Source organism: Heterocephalus glaber, unplaced genomic scaffold (assembly GCF_053883595.1).
Source record: "Heterocephalus glaber isolate CG9 unplaced genomic scaffold, H.glaber_assembly_v1.0 deba00001781, whole genome shotgun sequence".
Taxonomy (NCBI): Eukaryota; Metazoa; Chordata; class Mammalia; order Rodentia; family Bathyergidae; genus Heterocephalus; species Heterocephalus glaber.
The window spans coordinates 2,995,174-3,019,487 of NW_028258467.1; the positions used below are offsets into that span (position 1 = coordinate 2,995,174).

General features: G+C 54.6%; 3 protein-coding genes across 32 annotated transcripts in view; 2 read left to right on the top strand and 1 right to left on the bottom strand.

Annotated features, from left to right (window-relative positions):
• Nucleotides 1-1,263: 1,263 nt before the first annotated feature.
• Nucleotides 1,264-13,064, top strand: Nherf2 (NHERF family PDZ scaffold protein 2). 7 transcript variants are annotated; one of them, XM_087202769.1, is made up of 8 exons: nucleotides 1,264-1,356; nucleotides 5,120-5,320; nucleotides 10,376-10,555; nucleotides 10,765-10,918; nucleotides 10,993-11,036; nucleotides 11,196-11,357; nucleotides 11,683-11,745; nucleotides 11,972-13,064. In XM_087202769.1, the coding sequence occupies exons 1-8, from the start codon at nucleotides 1,312-1,314 to the stop codon at nucleotides 12,128-12,130; spliced, it is 1,008 nt and encodes a 335-aa protein (XP_087058895.1). In that variant the 5' UTR covers nucleotides 1,264-1,311; the 3' UTR covers nucleotides 12,131-13,064. The 7 variants fall into 7 exon arrangements, with proteins under 7 accessions (XP_087058895.1, XP_021107018.1, XP_012924375.1 ...); XM_021251359.2 differs by lacking the exon at nucleotides 1,264-1,356 and adding an exon at nucleotides 2,417-2,807; XM_013068921.3 differs by lacking the exon at nucleotides 1,264-1,356 and adding an exon at nucleotides 2,417-2,807 and having other exon boundaries at nucleotides 11,300-11,357.
• Nucleotides 13,065-13,627: 563 nt separating this feature from the next.
• Nucleotides 13,628-20,469, bottom strand: Nthl1 (nth like DNA glycosylase 1). 11 transcript variants are annotated; one of them, XM_087202773.1, is made up of 6 exons: nucleotides 20,341-20,469; nucleotides 18,998-19,236; nucleotides 18,476-18,715; nucleotides 17,534-17,693; nucleotides 14,301-14,406; nucleotides 13,628-14,220 (listed from the first exon to the last, which is right to left on the bottom strand). In XM_087202773.1, the coding sequence occupies exons 2-6, from the start codon at nucleotides 19,070-19,072 to the stop codon at nucleotides 14,097-14,099; spliced, it is 705 nt and encodes a 234-aa protein (XP_087058899.1). In that variant the 5' UTR covers nucleotides 19,073-19,236; nucleotides 20,341-20,469; the 3' UTR covers nucleotides 13,628-14,096. The 11 variants fall into 11 exon arrangements, with proteins under 11 accessions (XP_087058899.1, XP_004873717.1, XP_021106973.1 ...); XM_004873660.3 differs by lacking the exon at nucleotides 20,341-20,469 and adding an exon at nucleotides 20,177-20,328 and having other exon boundaries at nucleotides 14,301-14,403; nucleotides 18,542-18,715; XM_021251314.2 differs by lacking the exon at nucleotides 20,341-20,469 and adding an exon at nucleotides 20,177-20,328 and having other exon boundaries at nucleotides 14,301-14,403.
• Tsc2 (TSC complex subunit 2) overlaps nucleotides 20,353-24,314 on the top strand; it is a 36,106-nt gene continuing 32,144 nt past the window's right edge. For 11 of the 14 annotated variants that reach the window (XM_013068861.3, XM_004873649.4, XM_004873648.4 and 8 more), the window contains exons 1-3: nucleotides 20,353-20,484; nucleotides 20,996-21,160; nucleotides 22,996-23,082. In XM_013068861.3, the coding sequence (XP_012924315.1) occupies nucleotides 21,023-21,160; nucleotides 22,996-23,082 (225 nt within the window). In that variant the 5' untranslated portion in view covers nucleotides 20,353-20,484; nucleotides 20,996-21,022. Of the gene's footprint in view, nucleotides 20,843-20,995; nucleotides 21,161-22,995; nucleotides 23,083-24,314 lie in introns of all 14 variants that reach the window. The other 3 variants (XM_087202765.1, XM_021251309.2, XM_004873654.3) reach the window with 3 other exon arrangements.

Below are 24,314 nucleotides of genomic sequence, written 5' to 3' on the forward strand. Positions count from 1 at the left end.
CTGATGACCTGTCTTGATCTTCCTGCCTGCTGTTGGGCTAGGGACCAGGTCACCCCACTTCTCAAAGAGCTAGCAAATAAAGTCCACCCTTCCTGTGTCATCACCCTAAGGCCTCGTGGCCCCTCTCCACTATCTCATCCTTGGAGACACTTGGCACTTTCCTGTCCCCACCTCCAGGCCTTTGTTGGTGACTTTCTGCTTGTCCCTCTCTCTGCCACCCATCTCCTCAACAGCCTCCTGGCTGTCTGAGGTTCCTGGACTGGCAGAAGGAGGAAGCCTGGGAGGACTCACCCATGAGAATTGTGTGTCACTTTGTGTCTCAGTCTGTAGCTTTGGGCTCTTCACACTTACTCTGTCACCTCTCACTTATTCCTGCTACCCCCTGAGAAATGGTGGCCCGGTCTTTGGCTGTTCTTTATTCTGTTCACTGTTACCTACTCTGCCAGCCACAGGCACTCTCTTTGTTAACCAGATCCTTTGTTATCCTAAAATGTTGCCTTGTTACTGATACTTTCTCTAGTACTTCTTTTTTTCCTTTTTCCTTTGGGGACTCCTTTGCTACTCTGTGACTGCAGTGTCTGACACATCTTTGATTCCTTGCCCCTGGCTGTGACCACATGTCCCTTATTATCCTTCCTTTGGCCCTGTTTTGTCCCTGTCCCATCTTAGGTCACAGGGTGTGTATGGAGCTGAGCCTAGGCTGTAGAAGCCCAGGAAGGGCTCAAGGCTGATATGGAATCTGTCCTAAATAAGAGTAACGGACCCCCTGGCCCCCTGCCTTAGGAACTCTGGCCCCTTTCCCAATCCCTAGCCTGGTGGTCTCCCATCCAGGCATCTTCGTCTACTCTAGTGTGGCCATTAAGCAGTGGTCTGGCAGGTCCAGATGGTCTTGGTTGCTGCATAATGATGCCCCAGGATATATGGTAGAAATACGGCCCACACCCATCCTCACAGTCTCTGAGGACAGCAGTACTTGGCTGGGGCCAGGGAAGTCAGTCACAGGTTAGACAGGCAGCCTCTGGACAGGCAGACAAATGGAGGTAGCCAGAGAGGATGGAGCCCATGGCAGCATCAACTAGGAACTGCAGAGGCGTTAAGGGTGCGGAGCAGCTATACAGCTTTTACCTAAGTGGTTTTTAAGGGCAGCCACTGGGGTGTGGGCACCCAAGGGAACACAGTCCAGAGGCTGCCCAGAGGCAGGCCCTGCCTCTGTGTGTGTGTGTGTGTGTGTGTGTGTGTAGCCCAGCCAAGGGCACTGGAGAGCTGAAAGGGAGAGGCAAAGACTGAGACAAGCCTGCTTCTTTTGTGCACATGGGGAACTGTGTAGGCTGGCCATGCTTGAACTCTGGGAGGCAGGTAGGTAAAGGTCTGTGGGCTGGGGTGAGCCTTGGACTTAACTGTCTTCTTGTGGCTGAGAAGATGCTCCTCCATGAAGTGTGGTCTCACAGCCCTGGGCCCAAGCTGAGCTGGGGAACCTTTCATGGCTTTCTTCCCTCTCCTGCTCTCAATTTTCTACAACACCCCCTCCCCCACCCTGTTCAGGTAAACCACACTCAGGCTTGAGAATGTTATTACTGTTCTGCTGTCAGAAAAGGAACAATCATGGTTGGGAAGGTAGCAAGGCTAGGAAGTAGGGGGGGTCAGGCAAGGGGAGAACTGCAGGGACTTGGTTAATGTGGGCCAGCTGACCACCCTCTAGAGCTCAGGGGCCAAAGACCTAAGCATTGTTCAACCCAGGTCAAGAGAAGTGCACTAAAGACTATTTCAGCTGGACAAATTCAGGTCCCCAAAGGCAGGGAATATGGAGGGCAGAACGTTCAGTGAACATAAACCCACTCCAGGAGGTTCAGGGATTCACCAGCTTCTATGATCTAGGGAGGGGATGCTGCATGTCACTATAACCCCACCACCACCTTTTTTTTTTTTTTTTGCCTCCTGAGCTATCCTGGGACTCTGCTGGGTGGGCCAGGGCAACTCTGGCTGCAGAATGGGATCTAGATTCAGGGACAGCAAAGGGGGAACAGGCAGAGGGGATTCTGAGGAGTGGAGAGAGGCTTTCTTGAGGATGGAGTAGGCTGTAGTCCTGGTTGTACCCTCTGGGCCCGGCGAGGCATCACTCAACCTGGGAACCCTTTCTCTAAGCTACTCGCCATCTCAGGAGGCTGTCTTAGTGCAGAGCACACAGGTGTCCAATAATGTTCCTGGCATCGAAGGCGAAGGTGCTGGTGCTGGGGAAGATGCCCAGAATGTGGAGAGAAAGGAGGGTCCCAGTGATTCCGGAACTTCCCTGGCCGGCAGTCCCTCACCTCCGTGGTTCCCGAGGCTGCTGGGCGTCCACGTAGGGGCCTAGCCAGCGGGGCTTGGGTCAGGCTGGGGCAGCCGGGCAGCGGGGGCGGGGAAAGGGCGGGCGCGGGGGCGGTGCCGCAGGCTTGGCGGGGCCCGGGCTGGGGCGGGAGCTAGAGCCGAAGCCTGAAGAGACTGAAGCAAGCAGGAGACGCCGAGGCCGCCGCGGGTCCCCAGTGTCGCCGCCTGCGCCCCCGCGCTACTGCCTGCCTGTCGTGGGCAGCAGCGGCCGGCTGGGGGGCAGCGGCGCCATGGCCGCGCCGGAGCCGCTGCGGCCGCGCCTGTGCCGCCTGGTGCGGGGCGAGCAAGGCTACGGCTTCCACCTGCACGGCGAGAAGGGCCGCCGCGGGCAATTCATCAGGCGCGTGGAGCCCGGGTCTCCCGCCGAGGCGGCCGCGTTGCGCGCTGGGGACCGCCTGGTCGAGGTCAACGGCGTCAACGTGGAGGGCGAGACGCACCACCAGGTGGGTGCCTGCTCCCCGCCCCGGGCCGGCCCCTCCCCGAGGGTGCAGAAGACCCTGGCTCACCAAACCCTGCTGGGTCCAAGCATGGGGGTGGGTGGCGCACGGCGGCCTGTGTAGGCTCCGTGTCGAAATGGGGGATGTGGTCCGGCCGTCTCCTGGCTGGGAAGCCCAGTGCTGCACATGTGGGGGGGGTGTCCTGGCAGGGAGGGGCCACTGCGGCTGCTCTGGCCCTTGGCTCTGGCTCTTGACTCCTGTGCTTTGGCCTCAGTGTGACTGTGTCGGGGTTTGGGCACATTGGGACATCCTGGTACAAGTGTTTTTCTGTGAGTGTGTACACAACTGGGAATATGTGTGAGCGTGCAGGTCCCTCTTGAGTCATCCATGTGTGCACATACCTGCCAGTGTGTACCGGGGAAAGGATCCCATTAAGGGTACACCTGTGTGTCTGGTTGTGTGCTGGACTGTGTGCCTAGGACTGGGTTGGACACATCTGCATATCTGTCTTGTGAGCTGGGCTCTGTATGTGTATGTGTGCACCCGTCTGCCTGTCTGGCTATGTGTACTTGGCAATGTCTGAAGCTGGTGTAATAATGTGCATCCCAGCTGGGTGTGGAAGCACATTCCCTGGGTCCTGAGGCCCCTTCTTGTCCTCTGAGGCTCCTTGCCTAGGCTGGGGTCACTACAAAAGCCCCTGCCTCCTGCAGCTGGAGGAAGGCCTAGAGGGCATGCATACTTTTCTCTCTGCATCTTCTGCCCCCTGGGGTATCTGTCTTTCATTGGCAGGAGTGGACTCACCCCAGATGCTGGCTGGAGTCCAGCCTTCCTCCACACTTTCTGCTCCAGGTCCCTTGTGTCCCTCACAGCACCAGCCAGCCAGGTCAGGGCCTGTCTTTGTGGCCAGTCCTGGGGCCTGGAGATAGCAGACTGGTTCTTGGCTGGGCCAGGAGCTGAACTATCTCCCCCAGGGGTCTGTCTGTCTATCTTGTCTTTTTCCTAGAGCATCAAACAAATATGGCTATGTGCTGAAAAAGTGGGGGTGCTGGAGGGTTGGTCCAGCAGGTGCGGGAGAGTCTAGGAGAGCTGTTGCCTGGCCTCTGTTTGAGAGTCACTGCCACCCTCACCCCAAGTGCACCTGGTTATTCCAGGCCTCTGGTTGCTGGTGTCCAAGAACTTCACACAGACCCATAATGAACTCTCCCCACTGTCCCAGGAGGGGAGGAGGTACAGCTATAACTCCCATTTTACAGATGAGGAAACGAATATGTTGAAATTGTAGATAATTTACCCAGGTCCCATGTCAGGAAGCAGCAGGATGCTGGGTTCTTCCTGTCACTCTCTGGGTCATGGGGAAAGAGGAGGGACATTATGGGACCAGAGAGGATGGGCCTCGGTCAGACCTTCCTATCCATATGTTGACAACATCTGCTGAGCAGAACAGTGGTGAGGGCCTCAAGGAGGGGCTGGGGTTGTCACCCTTCTTACTGTGTGCTAGCAAGCACTTCCCTTTCTCCCTATGGGTGCACACAAACATCCTGCCTGCTCCTACCTGCCTGCTTGCTAACAACATTTCATAAGCATCTACTTAGACTCATGGACAGGTGTAAAGCCACACCTGTCCCACAGTGGAGCTGCACTTGGCCCCCCTTACCTGCTAGGACTGAATTCTGCTTACTGGGATGTGTGGAGGTGTCTGAGCCAGAAACCCAGGTCTTCACTTTTCTGCAGTTCCAGCAGGGATTGGTCCCTGGTCTGGAGGGGAATGGGAGGCCCAGAGGCAGGAGTTTAGACTTATGTTGGAAACAGAAACAGACCCAAGCATACTACAGTGGCACCAAGGGACATACCTCTCTTGCATACCAGATAGAGACCAAAATATATATGTGCACAAGAGCATGCACATGTATACATACATGTGCGCATACACTCACAGACTGAAAACCTGAAGCCCAGCCAGGCACATCCTTGCCACTTTCAGACAGACTGACTCTCTGCTGGCTGTATCCTATGGCTCCTTCCAGTCCCCTCCTTCCAAGCCTTTCTTGGAGAAGACCCTGGGCTGAGGCCAAGAACTGAGAGAATCCCAAAGCCTTTGCAATTCAAGCGCTAGTGTCAGGAGCTCCAAGATAAGGAGGGTGCTGCTGGAGCCTAGGGGTGGGGAGGCGGAGTCTGATGGCCTCCATCCAGGTGCCTACCCCTGCAGAGCAGCCTCCTTCCTACTAGCCTGAGTCTGGGTCAGCCCAGGGTGGCGCCAGTGTCCATGTGTTGTCCAGGGTTCTGGCTGCTGACCCTGTCCCTCCACCCGCCTGTCCTAGGTGGTACAGAGGATCAAGGCTGTGGAAGGGCAGACACAGCTGCTGGTGGTAGACAAGGAGACAGATGAGGAGCTTCGCCGGCGGCAGCTGACCTGCACTGAGGAAATGGCCCATCAAGGCCTTCCACCGGCCCATGACCTCTGGGAACCAAAGCCTGACTGGGCACATGGGGGCAGCCTCAGCTCTGATGCTGACCAGAAGGTATGTCAGGCTCTGGCTAATGGGGCTACTCAGCTGCTCCAACAGCCACCATCTCAGCCTTTTGATGACAGTCTGTACTTCTGGTCACTTCCACAAGTTGCTGTTTCCTCTTCCTCTTGGGGCCCCTTCTCTGCTGCAGTAATCACTGTCTCTGCTGCTGCTGACCACCCTAAGGCCACTTGGGGCCACTCTTTCTGTCCCCATCATGTTCCACCCCAGGGTCCAGTGGCTGAGGAGCCTTGAGAGGAACTGGTGGGTTGTTCCAGAATCTCAGGTGCCCAGCTCTGTATCTGTCCTGGGTGTCTGTCAGTGGGTCTGGGAATCAGTGTGTCCTGGGAAGGCCTGCAGGAGGCTGCTTCCTCTGTGGTCAATGCTTTGGTGGGGAGGGGCTGAGGACACACTGAATTGGGGGCCCAGCATGGCTGGACCTTGAGGAATAAGGGTGGGGCTGAGCAGCCAGTGCAAAGCACTGACTGCTGGCCCTCCCCCTCATGTGTTGGGTCCTAATGGGGTGCCTCCCCCATATAAAAGAGGCCCCTGTGCTCTTTTTTTTTTTTTTTTGAGACTAAGTCTTCCAATGTAATCCCAGCTGGCCTTGAACTCATGACAGTCTTTCTGCTTTAACTTTCTGAGTGTTGGGATTATAGTTTGCACCACCCCACTCAGCTATGCCCCTCTTGTGTAGCACCTGTCCCTTGTCCCTGCCTCCTTTCCAGGTGCAGTCCCAGAAAAGAACAGGTGAGCCATTGCTGGTGGCACATGCCTATAATCCCAGCACTTGGGAGGCTGAGATAAGAGGATTGCTGCCAGTTTGAGGCCAGCCTGGGGCCAGTCTGAACTATAGAGAGACCTTGTCTTTAGAACAAAAGTAAGCCTGCCTCACCTCCTTCCAGGTAGCTACAGTACCTGAGATGTGTGCCTTGAGGCCAGGAGGAAAGGCCTGGGGTTATTTGTTCTACCTCCTGGAGGGCCTGATGTCTCTCACACCCAGAACCCCATCACAACTACCCAAAGGGATTTAAGTCCAGGGGCTGGTTCTCCGGATCCTACTTTAAGATCCAGTAGCCTAGGGGTGGTGCCATTGTCAGATCTGAAGTGTGTGCAGAAGACCTTGAGATCTGCCTTTTCCCTTTCCCTTTCCCTTTCCCTTTCCCTGGTGTGCCTGGGATTTGAGCCCTGTGCAGCTTGTCTTGGGATGGGGAGATGTTCAGGAGTCTTTCAAGGAAGTCCTGCTGGTAGCCAGCTGGTCCCAGGGCCCCCTTCCCCTGGCTGAGGATTGGGCACCTCCCTTTCCCAGGAGGAAGCACCCCCCCCACCCCAGCATTTGTCCATTGATTTAGACACAACGGTGGTAGCTGAGTTCACCTTCCTGTGGAAAAATCCGCCCTTGGGCCTTATCTGGAGGTGGGGTGGCCGAGGCACCTCAGCCCTGGGTGGGTGGGACCCCCCCCTACTATTTCAGGCTGTAGGGGCTGCAGGAAGCCCTAGGAGGGGGTTTCCTTTGGGCATATTTTTAGAGGAACAAAGAGGGGTGTGATGGGCAGGTCTCTCTGTAGATGAGGCTAACTTGGGGACACGGAGTCTGGGAAGTCAGGGGACCTGGGGGTGGGGGTCACTGCTTGGGGCACTCTGTGGGACCTCATGTGTGTGACCACCATAAGCCAGACTTAGAGACCGTTTGCCTTGGGGTTGAATGCAAGGAGTGTGGGAGGGTGGTGTGCTCTTAAGGGTGTTTGTGGAAGAGGGACAGACCTAGGAGGTATGTGTGGATCTCACTAGGTGCCCCAAGGAAAGCAAGAGCCACCTTTGCCCTCTCTGTGCCTTAAGTGTCCTTTGTCGCAAGCTGGGTAGGGAAGCTGGGGTCTGGAGGACACTGGTGTGGTCTATCCTTCCCTTTGGGGGCCTAGAAGGCCTTGTCAGTGGTGACTCAGCCCAGGGCCACACGAGGCTGGGGGTGGCTGCAGCTGCAGTGCAGCTGATTCTAGCAGTAATGACAGGAACAGCCCCCAAACAGAGACAGGGCAGTCACCAGTGCCAGGGCCAGGCAAATCATGACAGACCCTTGTCATCCACTCCCACCCCCTACCTTAGCTGTGATCACCCCATCTGGCAGGCTTTGGGGGCCAACTGGGCGAGGGGTGAATGCCTGTAGGGTGCTGGATGCAATGCCTGGAAGAGGGCTTCTGGGGCTCCCAGGCTCCCGCAGCCCTTCTCTTCTGTATGAGCCACAGCAGGACTGTCCTCTGTCCTGGGGCTGGGAACCCCCCCTTGCCTACTTGTCTCCCTAGCCTTAGGTCCAGCAGCAGGGCAGGCCCTCCCAGTGGCTTCCTTCCTTCCTTTCTTGGGAGGGAAACCCAGTTAGGTGGGGGGTGCTGGGTTGGAGTCTCAGCAGGGCACAGGGGTCAGTCACCACCCTGCTCCCCAAAGTGACTCAGCCTCTATGTCCCCACCCATCCCCCAGGGAACCTGGGCTACCGCAGGAGGTAGATAAGTGGGGTGGCAGCCTGGGCTGGCCAGAGACCTCAGGCCATCCAGGCTGTATGCTGACTGCCTGTCGTTTCTGTCCTGCCTCTCATGGCCCACTCCAGGAATTCCACACCACCCATCCCAGCTCCAGGAGCCCTTCCACAGAGCCCACCCTGGGGGCTTGTACAGGTCAGGTGGAGTAGGGGAAGGGCTGGGCTGTGAGGACCCCAGCCTCTGCTCATTCCTGCAGGGGAGGGAAAAGGGACTCAGGGACTTTTGTGTAAGTAGGCTGGACCCCAAGCAACAATGGGGACCTTTCTCTGTCTGGTGAGTCACCATGGGGGATGGGGCACAGCTTGACTCTTGGGGCATTTCTATGGTAGCCTCTTTGGCCACAGGCTGAGCAGGGGGACCAGGGCTTGCCCAGCACTTCGGCCATCAGGCTGGGAGCCTGTGGGAGCCAGAGGGCCTGAAGGGAAGCAGCAGGAAGTGTGCAGAGCCAGGCCAGGGAGAAGGAATTTGAGCAATGCACCTCCCTTCCCGCCACCCCACTGCCACTGCTCCCCTCCACACACCATGTAGGCTGGCCAGGCCCCCTGCATTGCAGTCCCTCCAGTTGAGGGTCCCGTGCCAAGTTTGGCACCCTTTGGACCTGCTTTGTAATGAGAGGGACTTAATGCTAGTAATTAGCAGGAACCTCTTGGCCTGTGCAGTGAGAGGCAGGTGTTCTGCATTGAGGCAGGGGGCTGGCCAGAATGGTGCTGAGCACAGATATGGCCTTAGCCTGGCCTCATGGCTCTGGATACCCCTGCCAAATCCTGCTTCCTGTTTGGGGGCCTTAAGAGACTCTGCCCTGCAGGCTGTTGCACAGGCTGTGGGAAGAGGCCACAGGCTGGAGTCACGGGCCCTGTGTTTGCATGTGTGGGTGGCTGTCTGTGTCCCTGTAGGATGTTTAAAAGTGTAAACTTGGATGTCTTGTCTCTGTGACCATGTGATGTGGCCCCACATCCTGGGCCATGTCCCTAAGCCAGGCATGGTCACATCACATGTTTACGCTCTGGGCTGGCTCTGGATTCTGTCTCTGTTTCTTCCTTCCCATCTTAGGCTGTGCTCTTGATGGTATGTTCCTGAGAGACACTTCTGTGTGTGTCGGGGTGGGGGTGGGGGGGTGTCCAGGCCTCTTCCAAAGTCCCTCACCTGGATCTCTAGGTCTGTTTGGGAGAGAGAATGAGTCTATGTAGCAGGGCTCTTGGGGGTCCTATACCCTGAAATTCAGCCTGTGTATGCTCAGCTGAACCTCTGGGGAGTTGAGCAAAGCCTAGTGAAATGGGGCCAAATGTTGGCCACACATCAAGGGTTCAGAGGGTCAGCAGGAGACTCTAGACAAGGTGTCTGGTCAGGCTTTGGGGTCAGAGAAGGGGTCTGGAGCAGGGGTGCAGGCTGGGCAGGCTGAGGGGCAGGCCCAGAACCCTGGGGGCACTGGAGCAGAAAGACACCCTTGCTTCCATAGCTGTATAGCTGCCCATGGACAAGGACCTTCCCAGTCAGATTTGGGGTTTGGAATGAGCTCAACGATTGGGCAGCTGGAGCAGCCAGGGAAGGGATGGTCTGGGCTACAGAAGTACAGGTGCCCATGGGTTGGAGACCTTCCCTGAGACATGAGGGACCCTCCCCTAGGCTGCCCCTAGCCCCAGCCTGGCCCAGAATCCCTTATTGACAAGATGCAGGGAGCTGGAAGGTGAGGGAGGGCGCAGCACACTGTCACCTGCACACGCCCTCAGAAACCTGAGCTGCTACCTGCCTACTCACCCTAGCCACCCCCATGTGTAACTGGGCACCAGCAACAGTTGGCCATTCAGCACTACAGTCAGTGTTCTGGTCGCTGGCTGAGTGGGGGTCACTGGGCCCTGCCTACATAGTCCCCTGGCCCAGAGCCCAGCTGCAGGATGCCAGAGGTAAAGTGAGTTAGGGCCCTGGGTGGCAGCTGGGGTTCCCTACTGGTACTATATCTGAGCTCCTGTATCTGGGGTAGGGTGGCGGGGGTGGGGCTGGGGCTCCCCTTCCAGACCTGGCCCCATCTTTCTGGGCTACAGGGGTGGGACTGTCTCTGCTTTGCACTGGAATGTGAAAGCAAACACAGCCACCACACAGGCTGCAGCTCACAGCCTACCTCCTGGAGAAACAGAGCTGACCAGGCATTGGAATTGAGGCAGGAAGCCAGGGAAGTGGGATACACAGGCAGGCCTGGGGGTGCAGCCATCTGAGTTGCTCAGTCACTGTGATGGCAGCTTAATTCACCTGGCTTCTTCCTACATTTCCAGCCAACACACAGCACTGTGTTGAGCATGAATTTTCCCAACAACCCAGCAAGGCAGTTGTCCTAACTAAAAACACCTCACATTTGGAAACCGAGGTCCCACGGCTAGAACTTGGTCCCAGGCAGCCTTACTGAGTCCCTGGGGCATGGACCACATGGTGTGTTTGTTGCTGAGACCTAGGAATTCCTGCTGGGGTGGTGGGTGGTGTCCAGATGTGTGGCTGCTAGGGCTGGGAGGCTAGAGCCTGATCTTACATCCCTTGTGACTGCAGGATGTCAGTGGGCCCCCGAGAGAGTTTCGGCCTCGGCTCTGTCACCTTCAAAAGGGACCTCAGGGTTATGGATTTAATCTGCACAGTGACAAGTCCCGGCCTGGCCAGTACATCCGCTCTGTGGACCCAGGCTCACCTGCTTCCCACTCTGGTCTCTGTGCCCAGGACCGGCTCATCGAGGTACTGTGCCCACTGATGTGCCATGTGTGTCCATGTCTGGGTCTTGGGACCTTGCTGAAGGAGGGGAGACACTGGGAACCTGAGCTAGCACTCCTCTTGCTGCCTCAGCTGGTGGTGGCTTTGATGAATATTTGATGGCACACCTGGCTAGGTGGTGTGGGGCAGGCTGGGCCCCTTGGGCCCTGCTGACCCTGTGTTGGTGGTGGCAGGTGAATGGGCAGAATGTGGAGGGGCTGCGCCATGCTGAGGTTGTCGCAAGGATCAAGGCACAGGAGCATGAAGCCCGGCTGCTGGTGGTGGACCCTGAGACAGATGAGCACTTCAAGCAACTGCGGGTCACACCCACCGAAGAGCATGTGGAAGGTGGGCTGGTGCCTGGGGGCGTGGGGTAGGGTCAATGTGGAGGGAGGGCAGCCACTGACACACTGTCTCCACAGGTCCATTGCCATCACCAGTTACCAATGGGACCAGCCCTGCCCAGGTGAGAGGGTGGGGCCAGGTGACCACAGGTGCACCTCTGGGTCCCCAGGCCTGACAGAGGGGCCCCCTTCCCCTGGAGATCTCTACTCTTGAGTAGGTATGGTTGCAAAACCCAGATCCATGTCTGACTCCATCACCCCAGCTTTAATACCCACTGTAGGGATCCTGTCCTGGGTCAGCACCATGCCCAAGTCACACAGGGCCAGCAGGCACCTGGGGCTCTGGGGCCACTGCCCTCTCTTCTCTGTTCCTGGTACTATTTAGCTACTGTTTCATCCTGCAGTCGCAACCTCCTTGGAAGACGGCCCTGTCTTCATCCAAGGTGATACTCATGGGTGATTCCCTCCCATATTGTGATAAGCCACGGCTGGCAACCTGCCTGTTCACTGCTGGGTGCCCAGTGTCCTGCTCAGCTGGATCTGGACAGTAGTGGAGGGTTGGTGCTTACTACCAAAGGAGTACTAGATGCAGTTGTATGCATGTGTGCAAAGGCTTGCATGCAAAGGTGTAGTGTGTGTGCAAAGGCATGCATGGAGAGGTGTGTAAAGGGGTGGTGTGTGAGAAAAGGTGTGCATGTGTGTAGCTCTGTACACTAGTGGCTCCCTGGGTGGGAACCCTGAAGCCCTGCCTTGCTCTTGGTTTCCCAGCTCAATGGTGGCTCGGTGTGCTTGTCCCGAAGTGACCTACCAGGCTCAGACAAGGACACTGAGGTAATTCTGCTGCTATGGTCAAACATGGGTGTGCCAGAGGCCTTAAGGGTAGGTGTTTGTGGAGATCTCAGCCTGGACAGTAGGGCCACCACCTCCAGGAAGCCCTCCTGCGTCCACTGCCCTGTCCCCCAGGTGGTCTTTGGTGTAAGCTTCTTGGGAAGGTGCCTGTCTGGGGCCCAGGTCTAGAGCTCACTTCTGGCACCTTGCCTGCCCTGCCTGCCTCCAGGATGGTAGTACCTGGAAGCGAGATCCATTCCAGGAAAGCGGCCTCCACCTGAGCCCCACAGCAGCTGAGGCAAAGGAGAAGGCTCGGGCCACGCGGGTCAACAAGCGGGCGCCCCAGATGGACTGGAACCGGAAGCGTGAGATCTTCAGCAACTTCTGAGCCCCTCCTTGCCTGTTTGGGCCCATGTGGGATCGCTGGCCTGTCCAGAGCTCCGCAAGCCTCAGTGGACTGGGGGGTGGTTTCCTCTATCCAGAAAGCAACCTGTGCCCCAGTGAGCCTCTGTCTTGTCTCCTACCTGCTCTGTGCTGGGGACCTATCCCAGCAAGATGAGGAGAGAGACAGAGACAGAAAGAGACACTGAGAGAGAAAATGACTGGTGAAGAGAAGGTGGGCCAGAGTGTGACCATCACCAAGGGCCTTTGCTGCTCTGTCCCAGGCCTGCTGACTGAAAGGAATTTGTTTTGCTTTTTTCTCAAAAAGATCTCCAGCACCACGTTTCCACTTAATACTAGAGCCCCTTTACCCCTACGACTTGCTTTCTAAGTAACTGCGATACAACAAACCTTTCTCTGCAAACCATTTCCTCCCCACCTCCTCAGTAGCACCATCCTGAGTGAAAACCTAGGAACTTCCAGGGGACAGAAAGCCAGAGGCCCTCAGGCTGTACTCATGTGAGCTTTTTTGGGGAAAGGCTGGGGAAGCCAGATGTGCCTATAGGAGCTGCCCTCCCTTGTGTGGAGGGTCACTAGGCCAGCCCCTAGCCCCCTGCCCATTTAGGGGCTTGGAGTGCAGGGCCTGGGCTCTATGAGGGGCCTGAGGATGGAGGCCTATGCCCCGAGGAAGGCAGTCTCCGGACAGGCCCCCCTTCCCGCACCAGGCCTGGGGAATGTAAGAACTGCCCCCATGAAGGGCCCCAAGCCTATAGGCCTAGCCTTTTTTTGCCTTACACCTGCCCGGCATCCACCCCTACAGACATCCTGTTGACTCTGCCCTTTCCTCAATGCCCTGAACCCCTATACTGACCGACACTGCTGTCTGCCTTGTAAGCCATAGCGCATGCGCGCTCTAAGAATAAACAGACCTTGCCTTGGAACCTGGCACCATGTCTTCTTTGAGTCTCTGGTTGGGAGGTAGGGAGTGGATGGATTAAGTCCATTCTAGGGGACCCTGTGGTTGGGGCTGTAGTCAGGGCTGCTGCTTTCACCTCTTGTTTCCACTTAGGACCCCCACATTCCTAAGACCCACCCTGCCCCATCCCCTGTGGCACATTCTGGGACCTCTGCCCATCTCTTCCACCTGGTGAGCCCACAGGCTACCTTCCATATCAGGCACTACACACAGTCAAGCCTTGTGCCCTGATGTCAAAACAAGTGGCTCTGTGAACATGGGGGTAGGACCCTGGCAGAGGCAGCTCTCAGGGTATACAAGTTCAGGAGCTGGCAGAGTCTGGGCTGAGAAGCTGCTGGGCCTACAGATGGACAGAGTGTGAGTGACCACAGGGACACTTTCCCAGTATAGTAAGTCCCTGACTTATAAATGAGTTCCATTCCAGGAGAACATTCATAGGTCGGATTTGTTTTTAAGACTGATAAAGTCTTACCTTTGACACAAACAAACAATATAAAGCATAAAGAAAACCACACATATTCATACAAATACTGTAAATAAACTATTTTTACTTTTACAGATACCTTAAAATGGTACAGTACAGTACAAAGGTAGGCATGTGAGCTACTTCCATATCTGTTTGTATCTATGAATGTAATGGGAGGTCTATTCCTGTCAGAGTTCACAACTCGAATATTCATAAGTCAGAGACTGACTGTAGGCTTCCCAGCAGCTGGGTGCAGCTGGCTATCACTATTTCCTCCCTCCCTGAGTACACAGCAAGGACTATTATATTCCCCAGCCTCCTAGGGAATCAGCCCAACACCCATGAACAGTATACACATGTGCTTCCTGACTGCTCCCAGACCCTGGGGATAGAAGTCAGCCAGACCTCAACTGCAAAGAACCCCCAAGCTTTATTGTACAGGTTGTGACCCGCCCCCCGCGCCCCCCCCCGCCCAAACACAAAGGTACTTCATAGGTAACAGCCAGGACCCAAGCTGAAGCCCCACAGCCCTTAGAGGCTCTGGGCAGCAGGGCAAAGGGCCTGATTGAGGCAGGCCTGACAGCGAGGGTGGATGGGCAGGCAGATCTGCTGGCCAAAGCCCACCAACAGCCCGTTGATCTCATGCCACAGCTCCCTGTGGAGGTCAGAGCCATGTCAGTGTGGAGAGAGGAAGGGGAGGCCCCATCCATCAGAACACCCCCCATCCCAACGCACCTGGGCAGCCACTCCTCTAGGGCAGCTCGGGTCTCCTCTGGGGATTTGGTCATTCTCCTGGTCCACCTCAGTCGATTTGCAATTCTATGCACGTGTGTGTCCACTGCTATATGGAGACAGGGCAGGATGAACTAGTGTACACTGCCAAACTATCACTATCCAAAGCCTTCAGTAGTGTATGTGTGTGGGCTGGGGAGTGGCCTACCCACCTAGGACTCCAGAGCAAGGATGGGAACTACACAGCCCTGGCTGCACATCTGAGCAGCTGCTGCATCTCAGCTGCTAAGCTGGACCTGGAGCCTCTCCCTAAAAGCTGGGCAGCCCTCTGCGGGCCTCCCTCCCACTGTTAGGAGGCTGGTAGAGCCCAGTCCCAGCAATCCTGATGCCAACTGTGTGAGTAGGAAGGTATCTCTGCTCTAGACTCTGCTCCACCAACAGTACCAGCTAACTTGGGTCAAGGGCTTGCTGGGGTCAGATCCTATGCTGAAATCCATCAGCCTTACCTCAGTAAGTCTTCTGACTTTTTTGTTTTGAGAGAGTCTTTTTTTTTGAAGCGAAACTTACTGGTACATTTCAGATATGATAACATTCATCACAGGGAATTTATAGCTGTACATGATGTATCTTGATTCTTTTATTATCATTTCCTGCCTCCTTTGACCCCTCTTCCTCTTTTTACAAAAGCTGTTTCTATTTGTTCCTTCTATTCTTTTTTCTGTATCCCTTTTTTCCTTTCCCCTTCTTGTTCCGCTTCTCATTTGAACATTTCTTCCCATTTCCCCATATCTATTATACATTTTGGTCCTTATTTCCACTTTCAGTTGAGAGAGGGTCTCATTAATTAGTTCAGGCTGGTCTTGAATTCTGGGTGATCCTCCTGCCTCAGCTTCCCTGAGCTCTGGGACTACAGACAGGCATGTGCCACCAAGCCAGGTTTTGTTTTGTTTGAGAGAGGGTCTTGCTATGTAGTTCAGATTGGCCTTGAACTAGGTACGTATCCCCGGCTGGCCTCAAACTTGCAGTGATCCTCCTGCTTCAGCCTCCCAAGCGCTGGGATTACAGGTGTGCACTACCAAGCCTGACATACTAAGTCTTTACAAAGCATCTACAAGTGCAAAAACAGACCAGGCAAGGTTCACTCCAAAGCATGTGCTATCTAGGGTAGAGTGATACATGAGCCTCTGGGTTTTATCCCCAGCACCAAAAAAAAAATAAAGAAAGAAAACAAAACAAAAAACCCCCATAAAAACAAAAACCCATAAAAGCGTGTACTCTCAGCCCATAATTTCCCCAGAAATGATGTCTGGCCCATGAAGGGCCTGCCCTGCTTCTTTTGCCCCATCTCCTGTGGTTTGAGGTCACTCTTGGCCCAGGCACTGGCTGTGGGCACCAGGTTTGAGAGCAGCAGCTTGATCCAACAGGCTGGCCTGAGATCATTGTTGCAGAGCTGGAATCTGCCACTATAGCTATCAGGGACAGAGCAGGAAGTGTGGCCAGGCCTGTTGCAGCTGTGATCCACCTGGGCCTCAGCTCCTGCTCCCATCATCTGGGCACTATAGAGGCTCAGCCCAGGTGCTTACTCACTAAGGCCTCCTCACCTGGCCCAGGCATCCTGGCCAGCTGCAATCCTGTCCTGCTTTCTTCTCCAGGGTTCAGCAACAGAAGCTAATCTCTGCAGTAGCTCCCTTGTCTTGCCAATGCTTGGGAAAAGGCACCTTGGGTGCAGGCAGAGCATGATGGCTCCCCAGCCATCACACCTCAGAAACACTGAGACTGTTTCCTCCTAACCCAGAGGCAACCATGTTCCTTAGGACACCCAGGGGCTCAGTCCAGGGCCACATCATGTGCTGGCCCAAAGGGCTTCTGACACATCTGTGTAGTTAAATAGGGCAACTCCTTCACTGGCTTTGAAGGAAGGAGGCCAAGTGCCTGACCCAAGATTGCCCAGGTGGAATTGGAAGAGCTGGGGTGGGTTCCTGAACCTATAGCTCTAGCTTTTTATGTGACGAGAACATTTTCTTTCCCCTAGGAAGCAGCCTTGGGGGGTTCTCAGTGATGGTCCAAGTCACAGACAACCAGAGTGACTTTGCAACGCTCCTTTCTGCTGTCTACTGTGCTCAAAATATAGTCCCCTACCTGGTCATGGGACCTTCCGGGACAGAGGTACCAAAACATAACACAGCACTCTTAGGACATGGTTAGACAGCTGAGGACAGTGCCCAGATAAGCTCAAGTGTCTATGAGGTGGCTGGAAGGTGGCACTGAGAGTCGAGGTAGGGGAGGAGGCTGTGCCCTGCTCATGCCCATCCTGGTTTTTCTAGGGATTGCTACTCTCCAGTCTCAATGGTAGCCACCAGCTCCCACCCACAGCTCTGGGCCCTGAGTTGCTTTCCTGCCTGCCAAGAAGGGCTGCAGGGCTGCCCGCCCAGGGACCTGCTGAGAGATAACCCGACTCCAGAGCTTCTGAAGAATCCTAGAGGAGCCCAGAGTCAGGGGCAAGGAGAGGCTGGGGTTACTTTCCTGATTTCTGGGCTGGCTGGGCCCAGCTGCCCTGTGGCTACAGGAGCCTCAATTTCTTTGGGAAAAGGTCCAAGAAAGAAGCAGCACAGTCCCCACCCCAGGGAGTTTGCCTTACTCCACTACTACTATACTGGAATCTCCAATGCCAGCAAGTGACATCCAGGAAAAGGATTCCATGAAGGGCCCTGCCCCTGCCCCAAACCTTCCCATTCACCTGTCTCATTTCAAAGCTTTCTGCTCCTGACCTCCTGCCCACTGCACAGCTTTGCAGATGCTGTTCCTTCTGTCTGGAATTCACTTCCTCCTCTCAGCCTGGCTAACCCTGCCTTACCCCAAGCTCTTGGTGGAAACATAACCTCAGGAAGTCTTCCTAGATGCTGTTTGCTCAGGTCAGGCATGTGTACCCTCATCAGTGTTTCCACCTACAGGTGAGGCAATCCTTGTTTACTCTCTCTCCAGCAGGGGGGACACACCTTCATCTAGCTCCAGGGCCCCTCACAGAACCCAGCAGGCAGTAGGTGCTTAGCAAATCTGAGCTCCTGCTATCAGTTGCCATCTCTTGCAGGGCTGGCTAGCTTAGCACTGAGAACACCTTCCTAAGTCTTGGATGAGGAGGCTGGAGCTGGGTCATAGGTCATAGGAATGTGGGGAATCTCAATAGCAGCCAGCAAGCCTAGGGCCCATCCTTCCTTCCTGTGGCATGTGCCACTCACCTATGCCCGACACTGTGCCCCAGGCCACAGCCATCGCTAAGTGTGCCATCTTGGGCCCGACACCTGGCAGTGCCACCAGCTCTGCCAGAGAGGCTGGGATGTCCCCATCGTAGCGCTGCTGTAGGATGGCACTTGTCTGCTTGATGAACTTTACCTTGCTCTGAAAGATATTAAGGGGTCAGCCCTGAGGTGGGGAAGTGTGGCCTGATTTGGGAGGACAAGGCTCTGAGGAGGCCCACAAGGGCCCAGAGCTGCCTGTCACCTGCCCAAGATGCAGGCAGAAGTATTTGGTCATCCTACGCCACAGTAGATGGGAAGGAAACAAAGGCAGTAGGGAGATCCAAAGGAGGCCCTTGACAGGACCCAAGGCAGGGGTAGACCCTTGCCACCAATCCACATAGACCAATGACATGTCTATGGGGTCTAGCTTGTGTCCCTCTGCCCCAGCATTCCTTCTAAAGGCTGGGCCAGGCTGAGCAAGCCAACCATTCCCAGGAGCTGGGCTCCTCAGCATCTGGGCCTTCAGCAAGGAAGGCTGGAGCCCTGGACTCCCCACCCCAGCTGCTGAGCCAGCCAGGCGGTTCCCATCCTGTGCCTGAGTGGAAAGGGCTATTTAAAGCCTGTCTGACTGACTACAGCCCACACCACTGCTAGGGAGAAATAGCCCCACCCACTGAGCCACTTTCAACTGATCTGTCCACCTACCACCCAGTACTCTGAGTGGGATGGGGGAGCCTCTTTGGGGTGATGCTCTCCAGGGAGACTTGGAGTAAACAGAGGGGAAGGTAAGGAAAGGAAGGGCAGGCAGCTGGGTGGGGAAGTGCAGGAAGGAAGGGGTGCAAATAGGAAAGGTCAAGGAGTTCCAGGGACAAAGTACCAACCACAAAGCCTGCCTCCACCTCACCCTACTGACATGAGGAGCCTGTGGTCAGAGATGCTCACTCTTTGCCTCCTGTGTCTCTGCCAGGCAAGTGTCACCCCAGCCCTATCACCATGGGCTAGGCTCACCCTCCAGAAGCCCACAGGGTAGATGAGCTTGCCCAGCGTGTTGTCATCTGTCTGCAGGATGCGGTTTACTGTCAGGCCCTGGGCCCGCAGTCGCTGCATGGCACCCGCTGTCACCTGGTCTTTGGTCTGGCTGGAAAGCATCAGGGCCAGCAGCACCTGGTACCTCTGCACCTGCTTGTGCAATGACAGGGACCAGGGTGCAATGGGTTCCGGGACCTCACTTTGGTCCAGGCCCCAGTCAAGCCCTCCACCCACCTTCTCTTTGTCCCCCTGGACTTTCTACCCACTAAGGGTAACAGGGTGTGTGTGTGGGCTTGCTGTGTGCTGTCTATAAGGCACGGTGCCAGCTAAGAGCAGCCAGATCTCAGGCTGTCCTATGCTAGAGGCCTGAGAGGAAGCAAGTGTCTTCCTTATGTGGGAGGGGATGTCACTTGGGCAGGTGGGGCCCCTGCTTACCTTTGGGGGTGCACTGGGGTCACAGCAGTGCTCAGCCCCCAGCTGGTCCACAGGTGCATCCTTCCTGTTCCTCATGGTGCGGATATTGGCTAGCTGCTGACACCAGTCCTGGGGCTCCCAAACTGTCACAGCAAGGGGCTCAGCCCCCTCACTTTTCTCACCATGCGAGTCCTCATAGGCCACATGCAGTCTCTGTGCCTTCCGCTGTCGCTTCACAGGTCTGTGGCTTTTTCTACTTTCTGCAAAAAAGGGCCATTCAGTCCTTCAAGGGGGGTCACAGGGGAGAGGTGGGCACAGGTACCACCTACCCCCCTTCTCAGTCATTCAGGCAGGGACTGTCCATTTTCTACCTGCAAAGTGAAACAAGAAACCCTGAAAAAGTGCAGTTAGCACACCAGAATTCCAGTAACAGCCTCTACCATTATGCCCCAATATGTCCTCTCAGCTGCATCCCAGATAATTTTCTAACACTCAAGTCAGACTGTGTCACACCCATTTCAGAACTCCTTGGCTTTCCTTTAGACTCAAGATGAATCCAAACTCTATGGCCAAGAAAGCACCTGCTGCCTGGGAGGCATCATCACCCGCCTGCTCCCCACTGTACAACCTTTCCCCTGCCATTCCAGTACCAGAGGATATCCTTGTTTGGACTTCCATCGTGCCCTAGGTGCCTATGGAAATCCTGCTCTGGCCAAATCTGCAGAAGTCCTAGAAGGAGACTATAGGGGCCCTGTTAGTCCTGCTCTCCCCAATTCTGCTTCTTGGCGCACAGTAGGTCCTTAAGGGTTACAGAACAAATACAATGAATGCCATGCCTTTTCCTGTTTTCTCTCAGTACCACCCTCCAGCTGGGGGAGACTTCTGGCTGGGTATTTCTTGGCAGTCAGTCCGGCTAAGAAGGAAGCAGCTCTGAGCACAGGGCTGCTGTGTCCCACAGCCAGGCTGGCACAAGTGGACCGTCCCGGGGCAGGCTAGTGGGACCGGAACTTTCTTGTTCCGGATGAGGGTGGGGCCAGCCTCAGAGAAAGGGCCGGGGTGGAACCGCAGGGCCGCACGTGGGGCCAGAGGGCTAGCTGGCGCTTGCGGGCTTTGCCGAGTCCTGGGTCACAGTACCAGCCTGCAAATCCCCGTCCCCTTCCCTCGCCTCTCCTTCTGTGGCTTGGCTAGGCACGGTGCTACCTGCAGCCACCTCCTGGTTCCCTGGCGGCGCGGGCTCCTCCCCATTGCCCCAAGACCCAACCCCGGTAGCGCGGCTCTGGCCGCGCCTCAACATCCTCGCCGCCGCCATCATGCCGGATGCAGCTGACTACACAACCCAGCGGCCCCCGGCGGCCCACACGTACTCAATGAGCGCCCAGAACTACGGCTCCCGACAAGCCCTGCGTGGCCCGGGGCGCAGTCCCACCCCCGGAAGTGCGGGTCGCGCTTCCGGCAGCGGCTTGGGGTCCGGAGAGTGAGCTCTTCTCTGCGGCGAGCGGCCGCAAGGGGTGAGTGGCTCTTGGCGACTCGGCCTCTCGTGCCGGCCGAGACCACGTTGTGACCCAGCGGTGACTGGGCGGCGGGGAGGCGGGCTCCGTATGCTCAGGCCTCAGCTGCACCCACTGCAGCTTGATCTCCGCTCTCCAAGCACTCCTTGGCTTTATAAGTCACGGCAGGTGTGAGCAGGTCTCTGCTGCAGGTGTTCTCGAGACAGCTCCTCATCCACCCGGGAGAAGAGAGGTGGCAAAAGTCGTGGCTTCCTGGACCCTGCGGCGACCACTTCCACCCCCTGCACCCAGAGGGCGGGAGCGGCCCTGTCTGACCTAGTTAGGCCAGGCCTGCATCTCCTGTACTTTTTGTGGCCAGGTAGCCAGGCCGTGGTTGAGTTGTCCCCACAGGATGGAGGGAGGAGGAGTATGTCCCCCCAGAAACTAGGGTCCGTGCGTTTGGAGGTCAGCGGCGGCGCATGCGGGCGGAGCTGTTCCTCAGATGTTTTCAGTGCCTATTTCTTCTGCACAGAGGAACTCTCCTGGGCCCCTGGCCACCATGGCCAAGCCAGCAAACAAAGATTCAGGCTTGAAGGAGAAGTTCAAGATTCTATTGGGACTGGGAACACCAAGGCCAAATCCTAGGCCTCCAGAAGGCAAACAGACCGAGTTTATCATCACAGCGGAAATCCTGAGAGTGAGTGAGCTGCCTCTCCCTTTGTTAGCCTAGTGAGGAAGGCAAGGAAGGCTGTGTTTCATCTGTCACAGGGTTCCGTGGGGGATGGGTTCCTTATGATTGCACAGGGCTGCTGTCCTCAGTATTATGAGGGCATATATATGTTTTTCCTCAAGACACCTAGCATCAGGGTCTTGGTGATCTGCTGTAGCATACTTACATTAGAATTCAAGTGTTAATGCAAGAAAACCCATTTTGCCAGGTGAGGCTTGAGCGTCTTCATCTTCACGGGCAGTTAAGGATATGGCCAGGTGTTAACTGGTAATATGTGAGTTCTTGGGAGAAGTGGATCCTTATTTTATTTTATTGGCTGTTAGAACCCAGATCCTTGTGCATACTAAGTGTGTACTCCACCAGTGAGCTACACCCCCAGCCCATCCTTTTTTATTTTTATTTTTTTGGTGGTAACTGGAATTTGAACCTAGGGACTCATGCATGCTAGGCAAGCACTCTACCCCTGAGCTGCACCCCAGCCCTTTTAAAAATTTTTAATTTTGAGACCAGGTCTTGCAGAGTTGCCCAGGCTGGCCTTGAAATTGAGATTTTTTTTGCCTCAGTGTCCCAAGTAGCTGGGACTATAGGCTCATGCCACCTAGCATGACATGTCCTTATTTATTTTTATTTTTATTTTTTGGTACCAGGGATTGAATTGGGGTCCTTGCGCTTCCGTGGCAGGTGGTGAAACCACTGAGCTAAATCCCCAGCCCTGACATGCCCTTATTTTTTATGTGTTTGAATCCCCCTACTTTTGGGGGGGGGGTACTGGGGCTCAAACTCAGGACCTCGCACTTGCGAGGCAGGCGTGGTGCCACTTGAGCTAAATCCCCGGCTTGAATCCCCTTACTAACACATACCTTGATGCTGTGTTTTGCCCATAAATAAATGTAAGATTTTTGCACTTGGAAAATTTCTAATTTATTAATTTTTAAAATTTTTATTTTATTTTTGTACCATATACCGAGGATCAAACTAAGGACCTTGTGCTTGCCATGCAGGCAAGGCACTGCTAGGCTATATCCCTAGCCCTGAAATTTCCAATTTAGAAACACCCAAAATGCTTATCACCTGATGACGATGATGAGATATGATTCAGTAATATAAACAATGAACTGCTGACACATGGTACAATGGGAATGAACATTAAAAATGCGCTAAGTGAAAGAAGCTAGTCATAGAGGTCCCCATAATGCACAAGTCTGTTTATATGAAATGACCAGAGGGCTGAGGATTTAGCTCAGTGGTTCTGCATCTTGCCTTGAAAGCGCAAGGTCCCGAGTTCGATCCCCAGTACCAAAAAAGAAAAAATTTTGCCGGGGATTTAGCTCAGTGGTTCCACCGCCTGCCTCGCAAGCGCAAGGACCTGAGTTCGATCCTCGGTACAAAAAAAAAAGGAAATGACCAGAATAGGCAAATCCAGAGAGACAGAAAGCAAATCAGTGGTTGCCAGGGCTGAATAGAGGAAGGAATTGCTGTGTGATTTCCTTTGGGGGTGATGAAAATACTCTGGAATTGGAGATGTTGTAAGGATTGTGAATATTTTAAACTCTGAAAGGCATAGCTTAAAATCTCTGATGTATTTCACGTTAAGTGAGTTTTATCTCAAACTTTGCAGGTATGAAAAAAAATACCTTGCCCATTGTTAGTCTGCTAAGAGCTCTTTGACAAATTTTCATTCATAAGATCTGTTAAAGAGCTTTAGTCTGGAAAATGCAGAACAGTTTGTAGGATGGTTTGTGGTTGGAATTAGGGAAACCTGTCATCTGAGTACTGGCCCCTTTTTCTTCTTTTCACTCTAGGAACTGAGTGTTGAATGTGGCCTCAACAATCGCATCCGGATGATAGGGCAGATCTGTGAAGTTGCAAAAACTAAGAAATTTGAAGAGGTAGGTTTGTCTTAGAGAGATACCATTTAAAAACCTTCAGTTTAGAGATGGGCCAGGGATTTAGCTCAGTGGTGCCGTGCCTGCCTCACAAGTGCAAGGTCCTGAGTTTGATCCCCGGTATCAAAAAAAGAAAGCCTTGAGTTTAGAGAAGGAAAAATAGAAGCCTTGAGTTTTCTTTGTGTAGAAGCATATCCTCTTGTTGCACATTTGGGCTGAGGGGATGATGGGATGCCAAGAGGGGGTGTGGTTTCATAGAGGCTGCTTCATGGCACCTTGGTCTTGGGCCTGCTTGGGTTATGTGACTGGTTGGTGGCATAAGGCAGCCTCACAGAAGAGACACAGCATGTGGTGTTTTTTTTTCCTGTTACTGGGGATCGAACTCAGGACCTTGCACCTGCTAGGTAGGCACAGCACCTCTAAGCTAAATCCCCCACCCAGCATGTGTATTTTTGACAGTCATTTCTAGTCTCATGTTGTCTTGTGGGCAGAGTGGCAATTGTCTTTCTAGGGGATAGGGTTGATGTAGAGCACTTTAGAGCTCCTCCTTGCCTTGCCCAGCGTTTGTGTGTGAGACTCAGGAGGTGACTCACTCCTAAGTGGCTACTATGTCTTTAGCAGTTCACCTGAAGTATGCAAGCTGCGTGTCACCAAGGAGCAATGTGAAAAACAGGCTCCAAGTTGAGAACCTTGCCCTTGTAGGTATGGAATGCTATGCCGATAGATAAGCAGACCTATAAGAGATGGGATGGTTCACAGGCTCAGTGTCTTCATTGCTCCTCAGGTTGTATCAGTAGGAATCTTGTAAATGCAACACAGGAGAGGAGGGTTCCAGCAAATCTTAACATCTAGGAGACCATTACCATTTTAAGCCCCACTCCTAAAAGGAGGAGGCCCAGGAAAGTGAGTGGTATGTTAACCCTGGTTGAAAGGAGTGAAAGTTGATGCAAGAGCCAGCTCAAGTGCTTGTCAAATAAGACTGAATCTGAGTGGCTCCGGGAAGCAGGAATCAGTTCCCCACAGCTGGTGGAAATTGTGAGAAAGCAGACTTCAGAAGGCTATGCAGAGTTCTTCCTTAGCATCTTCAGTGGCCCACAGCTGGTGGGTTCACAAAGAGGAAAGCCATGGGCCAGGGTTTCTGGGTAAGGTACAGGCCCAGGCCTTGCCCTGTACATCTGATTCAGAGACTTCCCAACCCTCTCTTTCAGAGTCTGAGCAGCTTTACAGCAGACTCT

What these genes read in the sequence shown, in the direction of transcription:
- Nherf2 (XM_021251359.2), top strand. Translation starts at nt 2,595, where the DNA reads ATGGCCGCGCCGGAGCCGCTGCGGCCGCGCCTGTGCCGCCTGGTGCGG. An exon ending in AGGGCGAGACGCACCACCAG is followed by an intron (nt 2,808 to 5,119) that starts GTGGGTGCCTGC and finishes CGCCTGTCCTAG; the next exon opens with GTGGTACAGAGGATCAAGGC. An exon ending in GCTCTGATGCTGACCAGAAG is followed by an intron (nt 5,321 to 10,375) that starts GTATGTCAGGCT and finishes TTGTGACTGCAG; the next exon opens with GATGTCAGTGGGCCCCCGAG.
- Nthl1 (XM_021251312.2), bottom strand. Translation starts at nt 20,288, where the DNA reads ATGATGGCGGCGGCGAGGATGTTGAGGCGCGGCCAGAGCCGCGCTACC. An exon ending in ACCCCAGTGCACCCCCAAAG is followed by an intron (nt 18,716 to 18,997) that starts GTAAGCAGGGGC and finishes TCATTGCACAAG; the next exon opens with CAGGTGCAGAGGTACCAGGT. An exon ending in AGAGACACAGGAGGCAAAGA is followed by an intron (nt 17,694 to 18,475) that starts GTGAGCATCTCT and finishes AATATCTTTCAG; the next exon opens with AGCAAGGTAAAGTTCATCAA.